This window comes from Passer domesticus, chromosome 2 (assembly GCF_036417665.1).
Source record: "Passer domesticus isolate bPasDom1 chromosome 2, bPasDom1.hap1, whole genome shotgun sequence".
NCBI lineage: Eukaryota > Metazoa > Chordata > Aves > Passeriformes > Passeridae > Passer > Passer domesticus.
The window spans coordinates 69,023,094-69,042,841 of NC_087475.1; the positions used below are offsets into that span (position 1 = coordinate 69,023,094).

Sequence of the window (19,748 nt, forward strand, 5' to 3'; positions counted from 1 at the left end):
GACAAAAATCTTTGTCAGGAGTTTTGTATTCTTAATTTAGCAATACAAATTTCAATCCTGCATCAATAAAAAGACAAAATATCAGTCTTTGATATTTAAAAAACCAGAATACTTAACTTCTATCTATTGAGAAAAGACACAGTGTAATAGGGTATAGTTTGTTTAGCATCTCACTGGTTATTGCAGCAGCATGTGTTATAGGGTAACTTAATATTCATTTTGGCATAAAATGATTAGCCTTTTATAAAGTCAGATAGTAAATTATTACTGTATATTTTTAGACAGTTACAAAGAAGAACTCTAAAATTTCTCACCCAAAAGGCTGACAAGTTATGGGTTTTAAAGGCACATGATACATAAATTTTCTTCTGTCTTTGAAAATGCCTGTAACATAATTAGAAAAAATAAATGTTTGAAATGACACATTACATACATAGATAGAAATTTACAGCACAAGCTTTATTTAAATTAATGAAAATTAATAGAAATAATTAATTAATAGAAAAGTCTTCAGAGTGGATTTAAACAGCTTTATTCTTTCCTGCCTCCAAAAATGTTTTTTTTAAAGATCTTCCCAGAGAGATCTAAGGGATAAGTGCTCACAATGTTGAGCTCTCAAGAGTTTGTGTCTGTGAGCCAGCAAGACATTTTTAGGCTCCTGAAAGGGAAATGTTTATCCTAATAACTCCAGGTAGGCTCACCGTTCCATTGAGAGCTCTTTCAGCAACTCTTATTCTTTTATTTGGCATTACAACTAAAAAAGGCACATTTGCACAAACTGCTCCTTCCATTATTGAAGGACATGCTTATCTTGGAATATGTAACTAAATTATATCTGCTTGGAATTTAAATCCATTTGTGCTATGTCCTTAGGCTGCAAAGAGGAAGTTTTATATGACAAGTAATTATATAGTAACTACATTGCCAGTAAGTATCTACACAAAGTTAAATAATAAAATATATTGTGTAGATTAATCACTAAAATGCATTCTTCCTATTGAGACTAGAATTTGTGAGATTTAGGATTCTGAGAAAGCAGGTAAATTCCTCCTGAACTGGAAATTAAATCAGAGTTCTTGCAGAAGGAATATATTTACAGTCTAGGCAATAAGGGAAATAATTAATCATGTGATTTCAAGTCTGCAGAGACATTACCACAGCCGCTTTCCTGAATTTCCATGACTACATTGATAAATGCAGTAGTTAAGCAAACTTATTATGTGTTAGGTTATTGGAAATTGAAGGATTCTCAAGATAACAACTGACACTGGATTACTGCTTAGAATACAAGATGACTAAAATTACCATCAGGGGTGCTTTTTGAAGCTTTCAAAGACCTGGGGGAATTCTTTGTTCTGTTAAATTCAAGCAGAAGCTGCCTCTTAATTGGAGGTTCACCTAGAATAAAAACACAGAGTTTTAAAAGTGATATTCCTTTCAAGTTGTTTCTTAACAATCAGGACAACATAACTGTAATTTCTAAATAAAACACTGAAGTCAGAACAAGGTGAATTAGCAAGTTTTCAGGTCACATGTCAGAAATGGCCTTTTCAAACACAGAGCCATCTCACCACAAATTGCAGAAGCTTCTCCTGTACAGAATGACTGCATACTGTGTTACCAAGAGTGACAACAAAACCCCATATAATGAAGTCTGTTACTAAACTTTTGTGACCAGTAATTATTTTCCACCCAAAATGAAGTCTGTAAGTCTCAAGTTCCCAAACATACAGTTTGCCTCAGAAAGTGCATCCCAGTGCACTCCAGCAGCACAGCTCTCACAGTGCACTTCACCTGCATCTCTCTTTGAGTTACTTTTCAGTAACTCAAGAGTCCCTCCAAACTTCTAAGAGTAACTCATCTTTTAGACAAGCTGTAACTAAGGTCAGGGTTCAGCTGCGGCACAGCTATTTCAAGCTGGACTGGTAAGAGTCCTTCCCTGGCTTTTGCCACCGACCCAAACTTTCCAGTGCTAGCCTGCCTCACCTTTGCACCTGAACCTGTGCAGCCAGGCAGGGACTCTGCTGCAATCTCCCCTTCCACAAGGAGTTTTCAGCCAGCCCAGCTCCCTGAACTGGTCTATGAGTCTGTGCAAGCATCAAGTACCAACACTTCAGCCCTAGACAGATCACTTTCAGAAGCAAGAAACTGCTCTTAGACCAACAACTATTTTTCATATCAGACTAGCAATCTTGATACAAGCAAAACATTGTCCTCACCTACAACGCACAAAAAAGTGAAAAGGAAAATACTGCTACTCATTTTTAATGAAAAAACACTAGATTTGTAGGGAGGGGAAAAAAAAAGAAGAAAGTGCTCAGAGAGAAAAGGAGCAACAGCTTTCTTATGTAAGTTTATGCTATAACAGCAAACCTGTACAACTTCAAAATTACTGATCACAAATTTAGCTTCTACTGTGCATATTTAAGCCTGGAAAGAATGGATGAACCACCCTGCAGCAAGAAGAGTTTTTGTCACTGACACCTAGAGAAAGAACTTGACTGTTTCTGTGAGCTAAAAACCAACATGACATGCAAAAAACCCTATAAAAGCCTAACCCAATCCACTGTGCAGAAATATGGAGTTGAACATACATAAGATAAAACACCTACCAAGTGAGTGGTTTTCTTCAAAGTGCCTCTTCCCAAAGGTCTTATTTTGGAAGTTTTTATCCGGTCTGCCACTGAAGGTCTGGGCAGCATTAATTTGTACTCCAGAACTGGAAAAACTGTCTTCCATAAAAGCTCTTGCACTTTCTACAGCCTCTACTTCCAAGTAATTTTTTGGACTTTGGAGAAGATTAGAATCAATTTCTGCTTTAGCAGTAGAACTGCATGAAATTGTTTCAGACTCTGGTTTTGACCACAGATTCAGCCGCTCTTTTACAGAAGACTCAGTTTTCTCTTGCTGAAAGTTATTTTTAAATGATACTAACTGCTTGTTTTTCTGATTGTATGGTGTGTGCTCAGGCATTTTGACATGGTGAGTGCTTGGAAAATACTTTATTTTCTGAGGGCATATGCTTTTACTATCAGAGTCTTGATTGCAGCTTTTTTCAGTTTTGGATTCTGAGATCACCTTATCCGTTAAAGATTTTACACGTTGACCACTGTCTTTAATTGAACTAAGTTGATCTGTAGTACAAAGCCCACTACTCAAAAAGTAATCAGATTCTTCAAAAATTGCCTTGGCTTTCTGATAAGCATCTTTAGAAACTTTTACATGCTTTCCACTAGCAGTGCTGAAGCCAAAAGCAGAATCTGAAATCAATTCAGGGCTGGTATTTTCTTCCCCTTTTGATGACACTACCTGCATTTTCCTAGGAAGTACTTCAGTGTGCATTTTAGACTTTTCAACTTCTTCCTCAACTAAAAATGCTTCTTGTACGTGTGGTGAATTACCTTCCATTTCAGAGAAGAGCTGTCTAGCTTTCCTGAGTGACTCATCTGAAAGCTGTACAGGCTTTCCACTTGCTGTACTAAAAAATCCAAAATTGCTTGTAGAAGCATCTGATGGCTTTATCTGCTTATTTGGAACAAAGTGCCCTAAAAGCTTAATATCCTGCTCAAAGGATTGCTTCTGAGAATTTGAAGCAGACTTTGCATCTGCAGATGTGCTTCTTTCTTGGTGACTGTCTTCATCAGTACTTGCATTTACTTCAATAAATTGGGATGGGGCTGAATTAACCTCTTCACTTGTTGTAGCATTAAAAAAATTAGCAGAATTAGGACACTCAGCATGAAGGACTACAGATGAAGTTCTAGCAATTTCTCTTTGATTCCTTCCTGAGTTAGGCTCAAGTTCATATTTTACAGCCTCACCACAGTCTTGAAACATTTGTCTGACACTTGCTAATGCACTTTCTGAAACAGACACAGCCTTCCCTTTTGCTGTGCTAAACACGGTTTGTTTCAGATCACCCCTTTGCTTTTCAACCTTAAGTGTTGTTTCTCCTGACCTGTTAAAATTTGTTTCCTCTTCAAGAAGACTGACGAGTGACTGGCTCTGGCAAGCATTGGCTATGGTGTCTGTGAAGCGATTTTTATCAGCAGCAGGTTCACTTAAATGTTCTAAGTCAAATTCCTTACTGTCACCATTCATGTAAGAGCAGCTACTTTTTGAATCTAGAAGGACTGATTCATCAGCTTTACTGTTGCTCTCCTCAACAAATAAAGTATTTTTTGTATCTCCAGGCACACAGTTGTCTTCAAGGTCATATGGTACCTTTATGAAATGCAGAGATGCAGCAGAGTGCACAGGAAAATCATCTGTGTTTCCTGAATCATCCCTCTCTCTTGGTGAGGAGTCCACCTTGTTCTCTGCAAGGAATTTTCCATCTTCAGACAAGTGAGTGCTACTTAGAGCATCACCCTTCTGTCCTTTAAGGGATTCCAATTCTGACTTTTCAGGTCTGACATCAGCTTGCTTATGTGCATGTGAAGTTACCAAACTCCATTCACAAGCTTCACCTAGATCAACAAATGCATCTGCTTTAGCAGGATCAAAAACTGCAGCATGTTTAATAGGACTGCTCTCTACTGCCTGATTAAACTGATCTCCAAGCTCTTCAGCAATAAGCTTTTCATTAAAATTGAGTTTTTCTGAGTCACACTGAGCAGTGCTTTCAATACATAAATCACAGTCTTTAACACACTTCTTGCCACATTTCCTTTTCTTGCTGAGATTCTCAAAATTGCCATTATGTTCCTTTCCTACATCAACATCTGCAAAAAACTGTTCTGCTTTAGCCAAAAATCCATCAGCAACTGCTATTTTCTTGCCACTAGCAGTATGAAAACCAGTCAGGTAACTCCCTTCCACTTCATTTCCCCCCATGTTTACCTCTTGTTCAAGAGGTATTTGATAATGATGGCAAGAACCTATTTTTATTCTGCTTTCATTCACTGGCAGGTCCTTATCATGAGTGGTGTCTTCTGTCATATTTTTACAATTTGTTTTTTCTTTATCAGAGCTCTCCAAAACATTTACATCTCCTTCTCCACACGGTACGCTGAACAAAGGCAGAGAATGATCCAAAGCTGCATCAGGAATGGATTTATCACCACCAGGAGTCTGAAGTTTTGGTGACAAACATTCATCTTCCTTTCTGTCTTCTCCTTTTTCTTTAGGAGACTGGTTTTCCATTTTGTATGACATATGTGAACTGTGTTCTTCTGCAGTCATAACAGCATCTTCTAGACATGTTACATCTAATGTGTGGTCTTGCAAATTGCCTTCATTATCTCCTTGATTTAAAATTTGTTTGGAAGTTTTATAATTCTGCTTATGATTTTTGGTGGATAATAGGCTGCTGATACTGTTAGTATTACTGAAGCTAACATTTTCAGTATTATTTGCTGATATTTTTGCCTTGTTTTCCACATTTTCCTTGAATGCTGTACTAGTATTTTCCTCATTTTTATTGTGTGTATGGTAGGAAACAGGACCTGTGTAGGAAACAGCATTACTGCTTTTGAAATCTGAAACACGAACAGTTTTTTCCTTGCTTTCTTTTGTCAGGCTTCTGGAAAAATTACTGTTAGAAGACATAGATCCATTTGAATTGTGACATCTAGTACCAGTTTCAGAAGATTTGAACAAATAGTTATCATCATCCAAGTCTCTGAAGAGCTCTGCAGACCTACTCAAAGCTTCTTTTGAAATATTTATTTTTTTACCTCCAGCTGAAGTAAAGCCAATGAAATTAGAAAAGCTGTTCTGCTTAGCTATGGGAAAGCTCTCATCAGATCTTCTACTTTCATTTATGCCTAAGTTAGTAAAAGTAACCTTTTTATCATTTTCGTGGAACAACACTGCATTTTCTTTCTCATTTCTCACCAATCCAGTGTCTTCATTTGTGTCTTCCTCCTGAGTACAATACTTGTCATTTTTTACTTGATTTTCTGATTTTAAAGTGCTACAAACTACCACATCTTTCCTTTTTTCAGAAATATTTTCTACATCCTTTGTTCCATTTGCTTCTACAGTTCCTAATTGTTGCAAGCTGTGACTTTGTACTGTGTTGCTTTGCTTTCTAAACTGTGTAAATTCAAACTGACTACCTGTTTCTTCCAAGATACTGGAAAGTTCAGCAATTTCAGCTTCTTGGCTTGCTGTCAAGGTTTGATTTGCTTCTTGCAAGGCTTGTGGAGTTCTAGGAAAGCTTTTACACAAGCCAACTTCATGTGGAGTAAACTGTGTATGCCTGGGCTCAAGAAAACTTGCCTGTGAATCTGAAGAATTGGATAAATTACTGCCCAGCTTGCTTTTTGAATCTGAGAATAACATATTTTCCTTTTTAACTTGATGTGAAAAGTTTCTGACTCTTTCCATGGAAGAAGTTTCAAAGCATTCATTTTCAATATCCTTGAACAGCATTCTGCTTTTTGCTATGCTGGCTTCAGAGAATTTAATCTGCTTATGGGAAGCAGTCTGAAAGCCACTGAAGCCCAGATTCAAACTGCATGCATTAAGAGTCATTGATGATTCCCCTTTGCACTTTAGGTTCTTGTTTGGCATTTTGCTGGAATACATAGGTGCTCCTTGTTTATCTTCTGCAGAAATGACTTCATTTAAAGAATTATTATCTGCACAGTCTAATAATTCTTCAGAAATGTCTACAGCTACATTACTGGATGCAGCTCCTTGAGGGCTTTTGCTGTTTTCAGCCAGCTTTGGGTCTTCAGTGTTGGCTACGTCCTCTGAAAAGGTAGCTGCATCTGTTTTCTCCCCTTGTTTTAATACAGTACTGTCATTTTCTGAGCAGTTTATTCCCAAGGGTCTTTGTACTTCCCTACAGTCAACTCCTGAATTCTGGTCTGTAGAATGCTTTTTATTGGGTGATAATTTATTGCAACAGTCACTACTGACTCTAGCTGTGCCAAAGTTGATCTGACACAATGTATTGTGGGAACTGCTGTCTGTCACAGATGTAGAGTCACTGTGAATATCAGCCAAGACTTCCTTGTCCCTGTGAGAAGATTCAAGTTCTTTCAGGCTCTGAGGTACAGCAGCTCCATCATTCACCTTAGCACTCATGTCCTTATCTTCTTCACCCTTCCCTAAAGCACAGCTTTTAGGGAGAAATCTGGAATGCTTTCTTGCCATTAAGCATGCTGAAGTCAGAACTTTACGTTTTATATTTGAAACAATCTCATTATTCAAAGGATTTTTTGTGTCTTCTTCCAGTGTATTAGATACTTCTAAACATTTCATTGATGCAGCAGGTTGATCCTCTCTTGCATTTTCCCCCAAGTCTCTCAGGTCTTGTTGTTTCAGCCTATCACGGAAGGAATTATCAGATGAGTTATCCATTACATCCATTTTTAAAGGAGAAGTGCTGAAGTTCTTTGTCCTCATATTTGATTCCAAATGCCTCCTCTCAGCAGGAAGAAAGTGGTCTACAAGACAAGACATTACAGAGAAAAATTTGAATAAATTTATTCAAACAAATGCAGATTCAGATTTTCATAAAATTTTGGCAGATTAGATCATTTTTACACAAGCTTAACAGCAGAAGCCAGAGTATCACTTTTGTTTTCAAATGCAAATGCCTTGACAAGGCTGGAGGTCTGTTTAACTTAATTATATTCTAACAGCCAGAAACAAGAGATTTGGCTGCAGTTAATGCTACCAGGTCAAAAACAATAAATAAATTTTCAGTTGTAATGAGATTTCAAAAGATGGGCTTCAACTCCTTGTGTCTCAACATAAGGATTTGTTTCAAATTTAAACTACTTCTATTCTCAATATAAAGGAATTCTTCTAGCAAGAACAACAGCTTCTAAAAATAGGATGTGCTTGCCTTCATTATATTGTTTTTTAAAATATTTTGTGCTTTTGGAAGAAACAGATGTACAGTCTTAAAGTACCTAATTCTAGAAAAATAACTATACAACTTTAACATTCTTTATGATCACTTAGAAGTTACAAACTTAGACAAAATGGCCCTTGACATTATGGATGTAGCAGCACCATTGACAAAGATAACTAAGCTTGTCAATTACAATAATGGCTCAGGGTGGAAGTTTCTATTCCAGAAACTAATCTGTTAGGAAAAAAGTTATCACAAGATTACTTGAAAATGATGCTACCCTTATCACTGCATAACAGACCAATCCCAGTTGATTCCCAACTGCCCAGCTACTTTTCCACAAACACAAGATTTTACATAATTTTATCTGAAACATTTACATGAAAGGCTCATAATAAATAATGAATCCCCCACAAATGATGAAAAGCTTAATAATATACCTTGCTCAACATCACTGGCCACCAGACAGCCTCTAAATTTGTATGAATCAGATTCCAAATGTGGCAATGCAGTATGAATAGGTAATTCTGAGGTTACTTCTTTTTGTATTTTTATTTCTTGATTCAGTGAAGTATTATTTAGTCTATAAATAAATTTCTTGGATCTCTTTCTCAGACTGGGTAACATCTTCAGGTTTTTAAAACCAGACTTGGTAAGAGTATTTTCACTATTTATTAAATGTAGGTCATCAGAGTTATCTGGAGATTTGACACTACACTCAAGTGGGCGAGACAGAACATCAGTTACGACAGATTTAGAAGCTGCTTTTAAATGTGTGGAAAACTTGTCATTGTAAACTACAGAACACTCTGTGTCATTTGCATGTTCAATTAAAAAAGAATTACAGTCTAAGAAGCTCATTTTGGAAATCTCAGCTGCACATCCTTTTACTAACTCTGGATCTTGAACACTCAGTGACACAGATTTTACTGGAGTTATTTCTGATGTTGGGTTCTTTTCAGTGTTTTTCATTTCACAGCATTTTTCTGTCAAATCCACACTCGACAGCTTTTGCGCTTTTATCAAGCCTGAAGAGCTCAGTAAAGACGTTTCCACAGCATCGTCCTTGGCCATTAATAATGACTTTTCTTCTAAATTTCCCTCCCTATGTAAGTCAGAGGGTGGAGAGCTACATACAGACATCTCCAGGTGAGTTTCGTCAAGACCAGATAAGTTCAGTTGCGACCACTGGCTTGATGGAGAGTGCACACCTTTCACAGGCTTCTCATTCTCAAAGGACTTGTGTGTTCTATAATCATGCACATCTCCTGCCTTCCTAAGAGACTCCAATTCTTTTTCATGTCCTATTAAACAGCCATCTTTACCATCTCCTGTATCTTCACTGGTGTTTTGGAGTAAAGAGCCGTCCACTCGAGTACAGTGGCTGTTTTCAGTCCAGCTATTTGTTTTGACTTCCTGTGAAATGCCATTCTTTCTTCCATTAGGTTGCTGAGAGGGAGCATCCCCCTTTTCTTGTGTTTTATCTGGATTTATCTCATATTTCTCTACTGCATCCAGTGCACGTGGCATCAGCAGAAGAGTTCCACTGGACTCAGCTGGCATGATGAGTGTGTCCTCAAAGCTATCCATCTCACCCAGCAAGCCATCTAACACCTCCGACTCTAGAGTTTAGAGAAGATAGAGAGAGGAAAAGTAAGAAAATAAGCTTTAGGAAATAACTTGGGAACAGTATTGGTAAATAGAGCTTTCAATTTTATAGTTATTACCTTTACTCAGGAGTGAGTTGGTAAAGAAAAATGTTAGAGGAAACAGGAGGCAAAGAAAATACAGGTAAATGCCCTGGCCTCCTGAGCTCTGTAGTGGTTAAGGCTGCCAAGATGAAACCTGGCTGTCTTAAAAGAATATTCTTTCCCTCCTACAGACAGAGAATGAGTAGTAAACTTGAGAATATAAATATATTGCTTTTTTTTCTTCCAGAATTTATACCAGATGATAGGTACCAGACACGTTAAGAAGCTGCCTATTTTTATCTATAACTGGCAGGTAAAGAAACTGTTATGTAAAGATTAATAATCAAATTGTCTTCTACTATGATATGAAACAGTACAGTATCTAAAAAGACTTAGAAATATTCTCAGTCTTTTAATTGATTAGGAAGCTTTTAAGTAGTTCCATGACTGGCATAAATATTAGAAAAATAAGAAGAATTTTTTGTTTGTGTTTATAAATAACATGCAAAAGGGGAAAAATAATCCAAACTTCACTATTGTATAGTTATTTTCTGTAGAGCTTATACATGCCAAAAAAAATATGACCTTCTCAAATGTATGAAATGAGACCCACTTATCAGAACATTCCACATTCAACACCGGGTTTCATTTACAGAGTGCTTTTTAAGGCTTTTTCATATCACAGAAATCATAATAAAGTACCTAGAAAACAGTCCTCTGTTTTCCTTAGGCCCATAACCAATAGCTTAACTTTTTCCATTATCTTTTTTTAGGTATAATTTTTTTAACTTACGACTCTAGAACTTTCTCTGCTAGAACTTTTACATAGTGTAATATCCGAAAGATTTTCCATTTGGAAGTCCATAGAACATTTCCCAGTACTTGGTCACACACAACCAATCAGGTTCATGCTGATGTTGTAGGCATGGAAAGTCAATAATTCTCTTTACTTTCTATTTTTGGCCTGAGTGGTAAATAAGATCTCCAAAAGAAGAAACTGTAACATTACTGACTGAGCGTACAGGTAGGTCATTTTCCTTCACTAAAGTAGTGAGGAAACTAAAGTGGGCTCCTCTGAAGCAACTTCTTCCATATCCTTTCATCCTGTGATACCTTGTCAGTACAGCTTTCTACATAGACACAGCTTATTTGTTTTTACTTAAACAAGAGACATTTTTTAGGATTAAAGAACACAAGGACTAACTGAAAGACTGTACAGATACTGCCTGTACCCTGAATAAGCTCAGGCCAGGGAAAAACAAAAATCAGGGAAATCAATTCTGACTTCTAAACTTACTGGAGGGTGATATTATTTGATATATTATGATCTTATTTTCTTTAACTGAAACAAAACATATACTTAATAAAACTTATTGTACTTTATGATACTATTCCAGAGAAAATCAACATCTGAAAGCTACAAACGTGGAGCTGTCCTTTTTATACACGGCATCTTCAAATGCCAAATTATCAAAAAGGGAAGACAGAGGAAAAGGGAAACACTTGCAAGTTATTTTGAACTCTTAAGACAAATGGTCTTCTTTCCCACTTATTTTTCTCAGATATTAATTGATCTTCTCTACTGTAGTATGCAATGTAATAGGACCTATTGGAACACAGACCAAGACCAATTAATTTATGCTTCATTTCTAAAAGTATTTTGTTAACTACAGATTATTTGAATACCTTTACTACTGAACACATTATTTTCAGCACATTTGAACCTACAGCATAGAAACCTTTTTAGGTTCACATTTGAACCTACAGCATCACTCTATAAGTCCTAATAAGTCCTTCGTGATGCTAGCATTCTCAGCTCTCCTTATCGAATTCCAAGCTGATTTTTTCACAATTCTTACATGTACCATCAAATCCTATTTTTAGGGCAGGCCATTCAATTCAGACAAGGACATAAGGATAAGGATATGCTGTCCTGTCTAGCCAGCGCGAATCCCTACAGCACCTTTTTACAACCATGCATCCTGAACAAATTTTTGGTAATAATCTCCCCTTCTGCCATCATTTCTCAACTAAAATTAAAAAAAAAACTCCCACTGGAATTTACCCTTTCACTTGTTCACTAACATGATCTAAAAACACAGAATAATTTTTTTTTCCTTGTCTTGTGTATTTTCTGCATTCATTTAAAGAAATCCAAAACATTTTTTTTTCCAAAAGGATTTGTCACATTTTGAACTACCTATTTTGAACAGGTGAAATAAATGAAGAAAGATCAAAAAACAAGCTCACCACAGAATAGTGAGTGCTGGGATGAAACTTCAGTTAAGCCTGTTCAATAACTACAAGCAGTAGTCTTGCTCCCCCTTGAGCCTGTACCATTTTTCTGTCTCACCTCTCCAGCTGCAGTGAACACACTTCACAGTACTAATCTGGTTGTTGTCCAGTGGCACCATAACCTGACTTTCATGGCTTAACCAGGACACTGATTTAATTTAATGACTCAACAGACACTCCCCTTTTTAAGGCTAGATTAATTTTACAAAATAAAATCAATTTAGGGACTCTGAGAACACAGCTGGCAGAACAAACCAGCCAGAAGAACAGCCCAAAACACAGAATGTACTTTTATCCTCACTCTTGCTTCACTGGATACTTATTAGCTAAAGCATTGATGCATACCCAAATCTTTGATGTCATCTTCAGCATTTAGCTTTACTGTCTCTGGTACAGACAGCATACTTGCATCACTTATCCCAGGACATTTATCATGCTTGGAAAAATAGTTGCGCAAAATCTGTAAATCAAAGACAAAAGCTGTCATATTATGTACCAGTAAGTGTCACTTTAACAGTCAAGGACAGAACTGTAAACATTTACTGCAGTACCAGAAGCCATCTCTTAAAATGAAAGGTAACATTTTCACAGGTACACGTGAAAAACAAACCAAATAATCCCCATTTTTGATGCAAATCAGGTTCCATCTTAAAGCCACCTTCAGGGCAGTGAATGGGTTCAGCAGTTTACTGTAATCTTCTCAAAAAGGGAACGAAGGAGATATGAGGAAGGACAAGGACATTTTGCCTATTTTCACTTGTAACAGTCTGTTAACTGTGAAGTTTCAGGTTGTTAAGCATAAAACTTAAATTTGTAATTGAATCCTTCTAGTGCCATCCTTGGTTTTCAGTCTCAACAATCATTCAGCTTTCATAGACACAGTGTGCAATTCCAATTATGCAAGAACTTTCCCTACCACTATCAAAGGATTGAAATTAATACTCAATTTCAACTCTTTATTGAAGAGGTTGAGAGCAACAAGTTATGCCCAAAGAATAACTTCCAAAAATCTGATGGAAGTGGGAAAAACCACACAAATCATCTTCAAATAAGTAATATAATTCCTAGATTTGATTCCTCTCATAATAATATTGAGTGCTGCTGAAGTCAAGTGGTTTGGGGGGTTGGGGTTGCTTTGGCTTTTTTTAATAAGCACAGCAAAAAATATTTCTCAGAGAAGGAAATATTATTTGTGAGAACACATTCTACAACTATGTATTGCAAATTTAGCCATGTGAGCAGTAACTCTTAAAAACAGTCACATAGGAAAGCTTAAAATGACAATGACAGAATTTTTTATTCTTGGCTCAAGAAATGTAAACATGTAACAGAATAGCTTAACTGAAATTGAAGAACAACATAGCTCTTAAAACTACTTACTGTATCAGCCCTTCCATCCTGTCGCTTTGCTTCAGAAATAGAATCATTCTCTCTAGCTTTAGAAGGAGACAGACAAGTCAATTTATTTTCTCCTGAGTGATCTGCTGAGTGTGTTCAAATACAGCTGTGTTTTGGGAGGATTTTCATTGGATTATTTTAAATTCCACTCAAATCTGTAAATAAACTACTCAAAACTACAAGTTCTAATTAAAAAGTCATACAGATGAGGATGAAGGACAGTGTACAAAGGCAGTTTTATAACAGCACAAACCACCACAAATCACAGGTTATGGTTTCTGCTGTTTCCAGTTACCACCTTGAAACAGCACTGCCTTTCAAGCAGTTATTCAAGGCACTATTCCCCATTTATTTCTGTCCAAAGATCTGGATGAGATCTTCAAGCCTATCAGGAATTTGTGGTTTTTTTCCCACTTCCTCCCAAAACAGCAGTACTATCTTACACTTTTGTTACAAAAGGAGAAAGTGAATCCTATTTTTAAAATGCCTGAAGAGCGTATATCAAAACGCTTCATAGACACAACATCTAGGTTCTGTGTAGCAGCTCTTTCTTTTCACAGGTGTCAGAAGGCAAAGAGTATAATATCACTGTTATAAAATACTAGGCTTATCCAAGACATGGGAGAATGAGAGCTCAAACCACAGCTCATCTCCCAGAACATCATCATTAAGATATGGATACTTCCCCCAGGCTTCTTTTCAGCTCATACCTTTCTGGACCAAAGAACACCCAAAATAGTACAGCTCAATAGCCTTGACCATCCCCTACATCCCAATAGAAATTCCCAGTCCTAGGACTCATTCTTAATATGCTTTATATGCTCTATACAGTGGTAGTTTACAACATGAAAAAGAGCAATATCAGAAGCTAAGGAAACACATCCAGGTCTTCCCATTTTCTCATGAATTTTCATCAACAAATCATACAGTCAAACTTCACTTTGCTTATCATATGCTAATGAAATCTCACTTTCATCAACACCTTAGGTTGAGGCTTGATGTTTACCATTACTGTTAGCTACCACTGAAGCAATTATCACCCACTCATTCTCATTCACAGCTCTGCTAACACAGCTGTTTGTGCAGCTGTGCAGTAAATAAGCTCCAGGAATTGCCCCGTCCAAACAACCCAGGAAATATGAGCCCAGGAGCTCGGGTCCAAATTGGATGAGTATCCCAGTCCATCTCATTGGATTGATCACGATGGCAGGCACAGTGAGAGTGGTTAAAATGCTGAACACAGCACTGCTGCTGGGAGGTTAACTCAGCAAGCCACCTTCTTACACTTCATAAACAAACCCATTTAACTCAGCCCAACAGCTCCTAGTTATGTGATAGCACAAAGTAAACATATCTAATCCTCTTCCTATGCTTTGCCATGTTATTTCTAAATTTATATCCTCTAACCCCTCAAACAAAGGAAGAAAACTTCTGAAAAGTTTTCTGTGTAGGGCTGCATTATCTAAAGGCACCCACCAAAAAATCACTGTAAGAATTTTGTCTTTTTTTTAGTTAAAAAACCAAACAGTTCATACTGAGTGAACTTCCAGTGTCAAAACTGGAAGTTTTAAACCCTTAGCAATTGCTCATTTTTAGAAATACCTATTATCACAGTTTCACCAAGGGTAGGAGGTGTGGCTAAAGAACTTGACCAGGACATATCTGGATCCACTTCTGCTCCCAGACTTTCAGAAATACATTTTGGAGTTCTGACCTAGAAATACATTTAACAATCATATATGTAATTTCTATGCCAAATTCTAAGTGTACAACTCAGGAAAAGGAAACAAAATGCATGAATAAAATCTGTACCTCTGAAAGTTTTGGTGTGCAAAACAAGCTTCCATATGGACCTGAAAAACATTATGGAGAAAGGACATGAAACAGTAACTGAAAATTGCAGATTTTTATCTAGAGATATAAAATATTTTGTAGAACCAAAAAGGGAAGATACAAACCGGGAATATTATTTCTCTGAGGTGTTCTGTAAGTATTCTTTAAAATAGCTGGACTGCAAAAGAAAATTAAAGCCATAATATTAATTTCATGTCTCAATTTCTTAAAATAATTGAATATTTCAAACATAACATATATTACCATCTCCTTTACTTCTTTTCTTTGCACCATGGTTACACCTCTGACTAGATGAAACATAGATTCCTCCTAACCATCAGTCAACATTTTAAACATTACCATAAGTCTACTATAAACTGTAAAATATTTCTTTCAGGAAATATTTTAATTTTCAGTGATGATTTGTCTGACAAGTAATAAATCCCAATGTAACCACGCATTTTATAATAGGCTGTATGAAACTAGGGAAACTGGCTTAACTAACTGCAATTAAATAACTAGTTTAACTCTTCCCATAATCAACACAAGTACTTTGATAAAATTTATCTGAAATACAGACATTAAGTCTGTAAAAATCAAGGCTATTATTAAAAAAATCTCAGTAAATATTACAAACAGATTTACTACTTGAGAAGCACATGATACATCACTACTAGTCTTTCTTTGGATGTTTGGACTTGGAAAGCTGAAATAACATTAAAAAATTTTGTATTCCAGCTGTGAAAGAGTAGAAAAATAGGAAAAACAATCACCTGAAAGCAAGGACATTTTCAAATTTAGCTAGTGTTTTGTTTTCAATTCACTTAGCAACCTAGAAGTATCATAAACATATCAGACATACAAGATTATTCAGTGCTTTTAAAGTTCAGCAGTCAAATATGGTGGGTTAAATATTGCTTTCTGCTTAAGGTCCTGCTTATTTTCTATTTGTGTTGACATATTTAGCATACCTAGCAGTGAGACAGTTGTGGAAGGTACCAGGAGGCGAAGCAAGTATTTCATTTTCTTGGTCTATTTTTCTTCTTGTGTTACCTGGGCTTGTCAAATTCTCTCTATCTAGAACATAGAATATAATAGTCAGCAAAACTTTGCAGAACTCCAGGTAACAGTTTCAATTTTGAAGTTTAAAGCTGAGCTTTCAAAAAAACCCAAACCAAATAAAACCCAAAACCAAACCAAAAAAAATCCCCACAACCCAATTCTAATTTCTATTCTAGTATTTTAAATACGTTCAAATTTTATATCCAAACAATGCTAAACATATTGCAAATGCACAGCCAAGAAGACCCCTCATTATGTTCCTTTAGTCACTTGGTATTAATCAAGTCATGTATTCCATTCTATTTCAGTTTTAATGTATACTGCATTGTTCCTTTCTTGTCATTACACAAGTTATTCTTAGCAAGAATACAATACATGCAAACACAGGTTTGTGCAGCTTCTCCTCAAATTTACTAAGTCATACACTTATTGATTCACATAAGGAGCAAAAAGCAAAAATTATTTCCAGAACTGTTGTTGGAGTCACTGTCACTGTCAGCAGCATCTATTTATTTCCAAAGCATCTCTTGGCAAAAGACAATGTTCCCACTAAAGCAGCAGAATCTTATGCACAGTGAGACCCTTCCATGGACAATCAACTACTAACAGGAATTTCTACTGTGAAGTTTCCAAACAACCTTAGTACAAGAAATTACACTTTAGTTTGTGCATTTCTCTCTGCTTCTGAGTTCACGTGCACAACACAGGTGCATCCCAATACCATACCAAGATATGAAATCCATCAGCTCCCATCCAGGCTCTTGTTTTCACAAGAGCAATTTGATTCTAACCAAGAAAACAGAACATTTCAGGCAGTCACATGTGAACCAAAACGGACCATTTTGAAATAAACAACCGTAAGGTTCCTTTCTTTGCCATTTATGAAACTGCCAAATGAAATTCCTGAAACCAGGAATTCCCTAGGGACTTAACACTGTAAAAACAAATAGCTACATTTAGAAGAAACATGTTCTCAGCAAAAGATGAGCGGGGGAACTTCAGAAAAACAAAAGAGAGTTACAGTATTCCATGGAAGTAGGGTAATAAAGTATACTCGAACTGCAGCACAGCTCTAACCCTTCAGACAATTTGCACAGGATTTAAGAACAATTCTGGTAATAAAAGGGAGTCTTGTGTTTGTCTGTAACCTGGTTAGAAAAGCTTATCAGAAGGACACAGACACAGCAGATGTACCAATCACATACTTCAGGAATGGGGTTAAATACCCTTCCATAGAAGAGATTCTTACAGACAATGTTGCGCACATTCTCCGTGGAAAAGATTCTTCTTGCTGTCCAAGGAGGGTGGGAACATCAGAAAGGAGCAGAGTGGCATGAACTCCCATGACGTACTTGGGATTTGGAAATAACGTATGAGAAGTACCTCACAAAATTCCTTTTTTTTTTTTTTCCAAATGGAAAAATGTAGTTTTGTCTACAGTTTATAATCTTAGTAACTCAAAGAGATGGTGCTTCTAAAACTTTTCAAGAAAGGTTAAGGAGTGCCCTACAGATTGCCTCACACTTCATCATGATAAGGATGATTCTGTCCCTTTAAAAGCTTCAAAACTTCTGCATAAAAAAATTACACTGCTAAAAAAATTCACTTTGATTTGCAGTCAACAGGTTATATTAAGTTCATATCCTCTCATATTAACAGTACTTAGAATGTTTGGACCACAACAGTATCTTTTATACAGGGGGTTTTGTTTATATATTACCAGTTTATCACAACCTCAATCCACTATTAAGATTAATTCTGCATTTTTATAGATGATCTTCAGAAGTCCCCTAAAATAAGCTTTTTAGTCCCACAGTTCCTACAGTAGAATTATCTATTACATTAATGATCATCAGCTGCAACAGAAGGTTAAAAAAAGAAGTTACTCACTTGCTCCTGTTTTTTTCTGATCTGGCTCTTTTTCAGGAGAAGAAGGTGGCAATATTGCATTTTGTTCTTTAAAGAGCAGTGGGGTTGATGCCAGCTGACTGTATGTAGAGGGTTTTGTCCTTGGAGTTTTAAAAGCTGTTTGATCAAGCCAGCCAGAGGGCCCATCAACCTCTCCGAAGGATTTGGGCTCATATGGGGGTGCTTCTGCACTGAGTTCTTCAAACCAATTAAGACTGATAGGCCCTAAATCTACGAAGGAAAACATACAGAAAACCACATGAAAAGGAAAAAGGTTCCTCCATGGAGGATGCGAAAACACACCAGGCATTTAAATGCTAACAGCAAAACACACTGCTCCCTCCACTGCCATACTTCTGGTTTGCTTGTTTCTAGATGGCTTTGAACTCTGGTAACCACAGAACATAAAGGAATGCCTGCCCAAATTCTCTGACCATGAACAGAATAACCAAAGGACCAGAAAAATATCCAGTTTGTTTAAAATCACAAGTATACTCCCTGGCTCTTAGTTTCTCTTGTTTTGCTCAGAGTGGCAAGTTAAACAGGTTCCTTTTAAAATTACTAACTACCACAGGTGTCTCTAGCAAAAGACTAAGCCTGGTCTACATGTGGGTATGTATAGAGGTGACAACTCTAAACAAGGAAGCACAAAAAGTAACTAAGCACATATCATGGATAAAAAATACAAACAAAAACTGGAAGAAATCTAGGTATTAGGAAATACAGGTTTGGGGCAAAAACAGCAGGAACACCTTGCATAAAGTTTTCCTGTGAAACATACAGCAAATACGTATAAAATATTGGCGCCCAGAAAGCAACCCTAATAAGAATTATTTACTTTAGATAAGTTGTACCTGATTCACTGCAGTGCGCCTTAAATATTTCAAAGAAAGATGGTCTTTCCTCAGGTTTGCAAGCCATTTTCTTATCCATTACATTACTGGAACAGTTGAAAAGCCTGAGAAGAAATAAAACATTTTCACACACTGCTGTTTGAATATCTTTGGCTGGGTTTCCTGCATTTTGTGGTGTGCCACAGCCCAGCTTAGCTTTGGCTATGATGTGAGCATTCAAACACCACAATGATGAACCTGATGGGAAAACAACAGACAAGAGCATAGGAAACTATACTAGAGATAATGAAGACACTCAGCAAACACATGACATGATGGAATAGGCAGGACACTTCTGAGGTATTTTAAACACAAATCAAAACCTCACACTCACTATGTGTTAGGATGAAATATGTACTACCACATATATACTCTTAACAACCTCTGCAACTTACATGTCAAGAATTTGATTCAAAGTTGCTTTCAAGTGGAGCAGACACTGCCAGTTTCACGGATCTATTAAAAAAAACATGCATAATAAGCCCATAGTGAGACTTCATCGTTTAACAATCTGTGCCTTCCACAGCAAACCCCGTTTCCCACATGACGGCCGTGTTACACACGCTGCCTTACCAAAACCATAGGACAAACGGGCGCTTTAAAATAGGGTACGGGCTGCATTAAGACAGAACACCGAGGAACTTAACATTGCATTTTAAGAAGTGCGATTTGACCAGTCCGCGCTGCTTTCCGTGAGGGGAAGCTCCTCCCGGGCGATGACCGCGCACGGAGCGCGGCCTGCGCAGCCCCGCCGGGTCACCGCGGGGTCTCCGGGACGGGCCCAAACCCCCGTCCCCTCACCGAGTCACACCGGGGACTGCGGACCCCGGCGGGCTGTGAGGAGAGGGAGGGACG

At 37.1% G+C, this 19,748-nt stretch overlaps 1 protein-coding gene across 13 annotated transcripts in view; it reads right to left on the reverse strand.

Moving 5' to 3' along the window:
* The window catches only part of BRCA2 (BRCA2 DNA repair associated), a 35,763-nt gene that overhangs the window by 14,826 nt on the left and 1,189 nt on the right, over positions 1-19,748 (reverse strand). For 9 of the 13 annotated variants that reach the window (XR_010356316.1, XR_010356319.1, XR_010356317.1 and 6 more), the window contains exons 2-14: positions 19,289-19,349; positions 18,855-18,958; positions 17,983-18,231; positions 16,002-16,107; positions 15,156-15,208; positions 15,010-15,050; positions 14,800-14,911; positions 13,180-13,235; positions 12,145-12,259; positions 8,254-9,435; positions 2,613-7,400; positions 1,306-1,398; positions 315-384 (exon numbers count right to left, since the gene is read on the reverse strand). Coding sequence is in view for 8 of the 13 variants with exons in the window: in XM_064409043.1 (XP_064265113.1) it covers positions 315-384; positions 1,306-1,398; positions 2,613-7,400; positions 8,254-9,435; positions 12,145-12,259; positions 13,180-13,235; positions 14,800-14,911; positions 15,010-15,050; positions 15,156-15,208; positions 16,002-16,107; positions 17,983-18,231; positions 18,855-18,958; positions 19,289-19,290 (6,971 nt within the window). In the remaining 5 variants the exon portion in view is untranslated. Of the gene's footprint in view, positions 1-314; positions 385-1,305; positions 1,399-2,612; positions 7,401-8,253; positions 9,436-12,144; positions 12,260-13,179; positions 13,236-14,799; positions 14,912-15,009; positions 15,051-15,155; positions 15,209-16,001; positions 16,108-17,982; positions 18,232-18,854; positions 18,959-19,288; positions 19,350-19,466; positions 19,521-19,748 lie in introns of those variants that run through there. The other 4 variants (XM_064409044.1, XM_064409047.1, XM_064409046.1 and 1 more) reach the window with 4 other exon arrangements.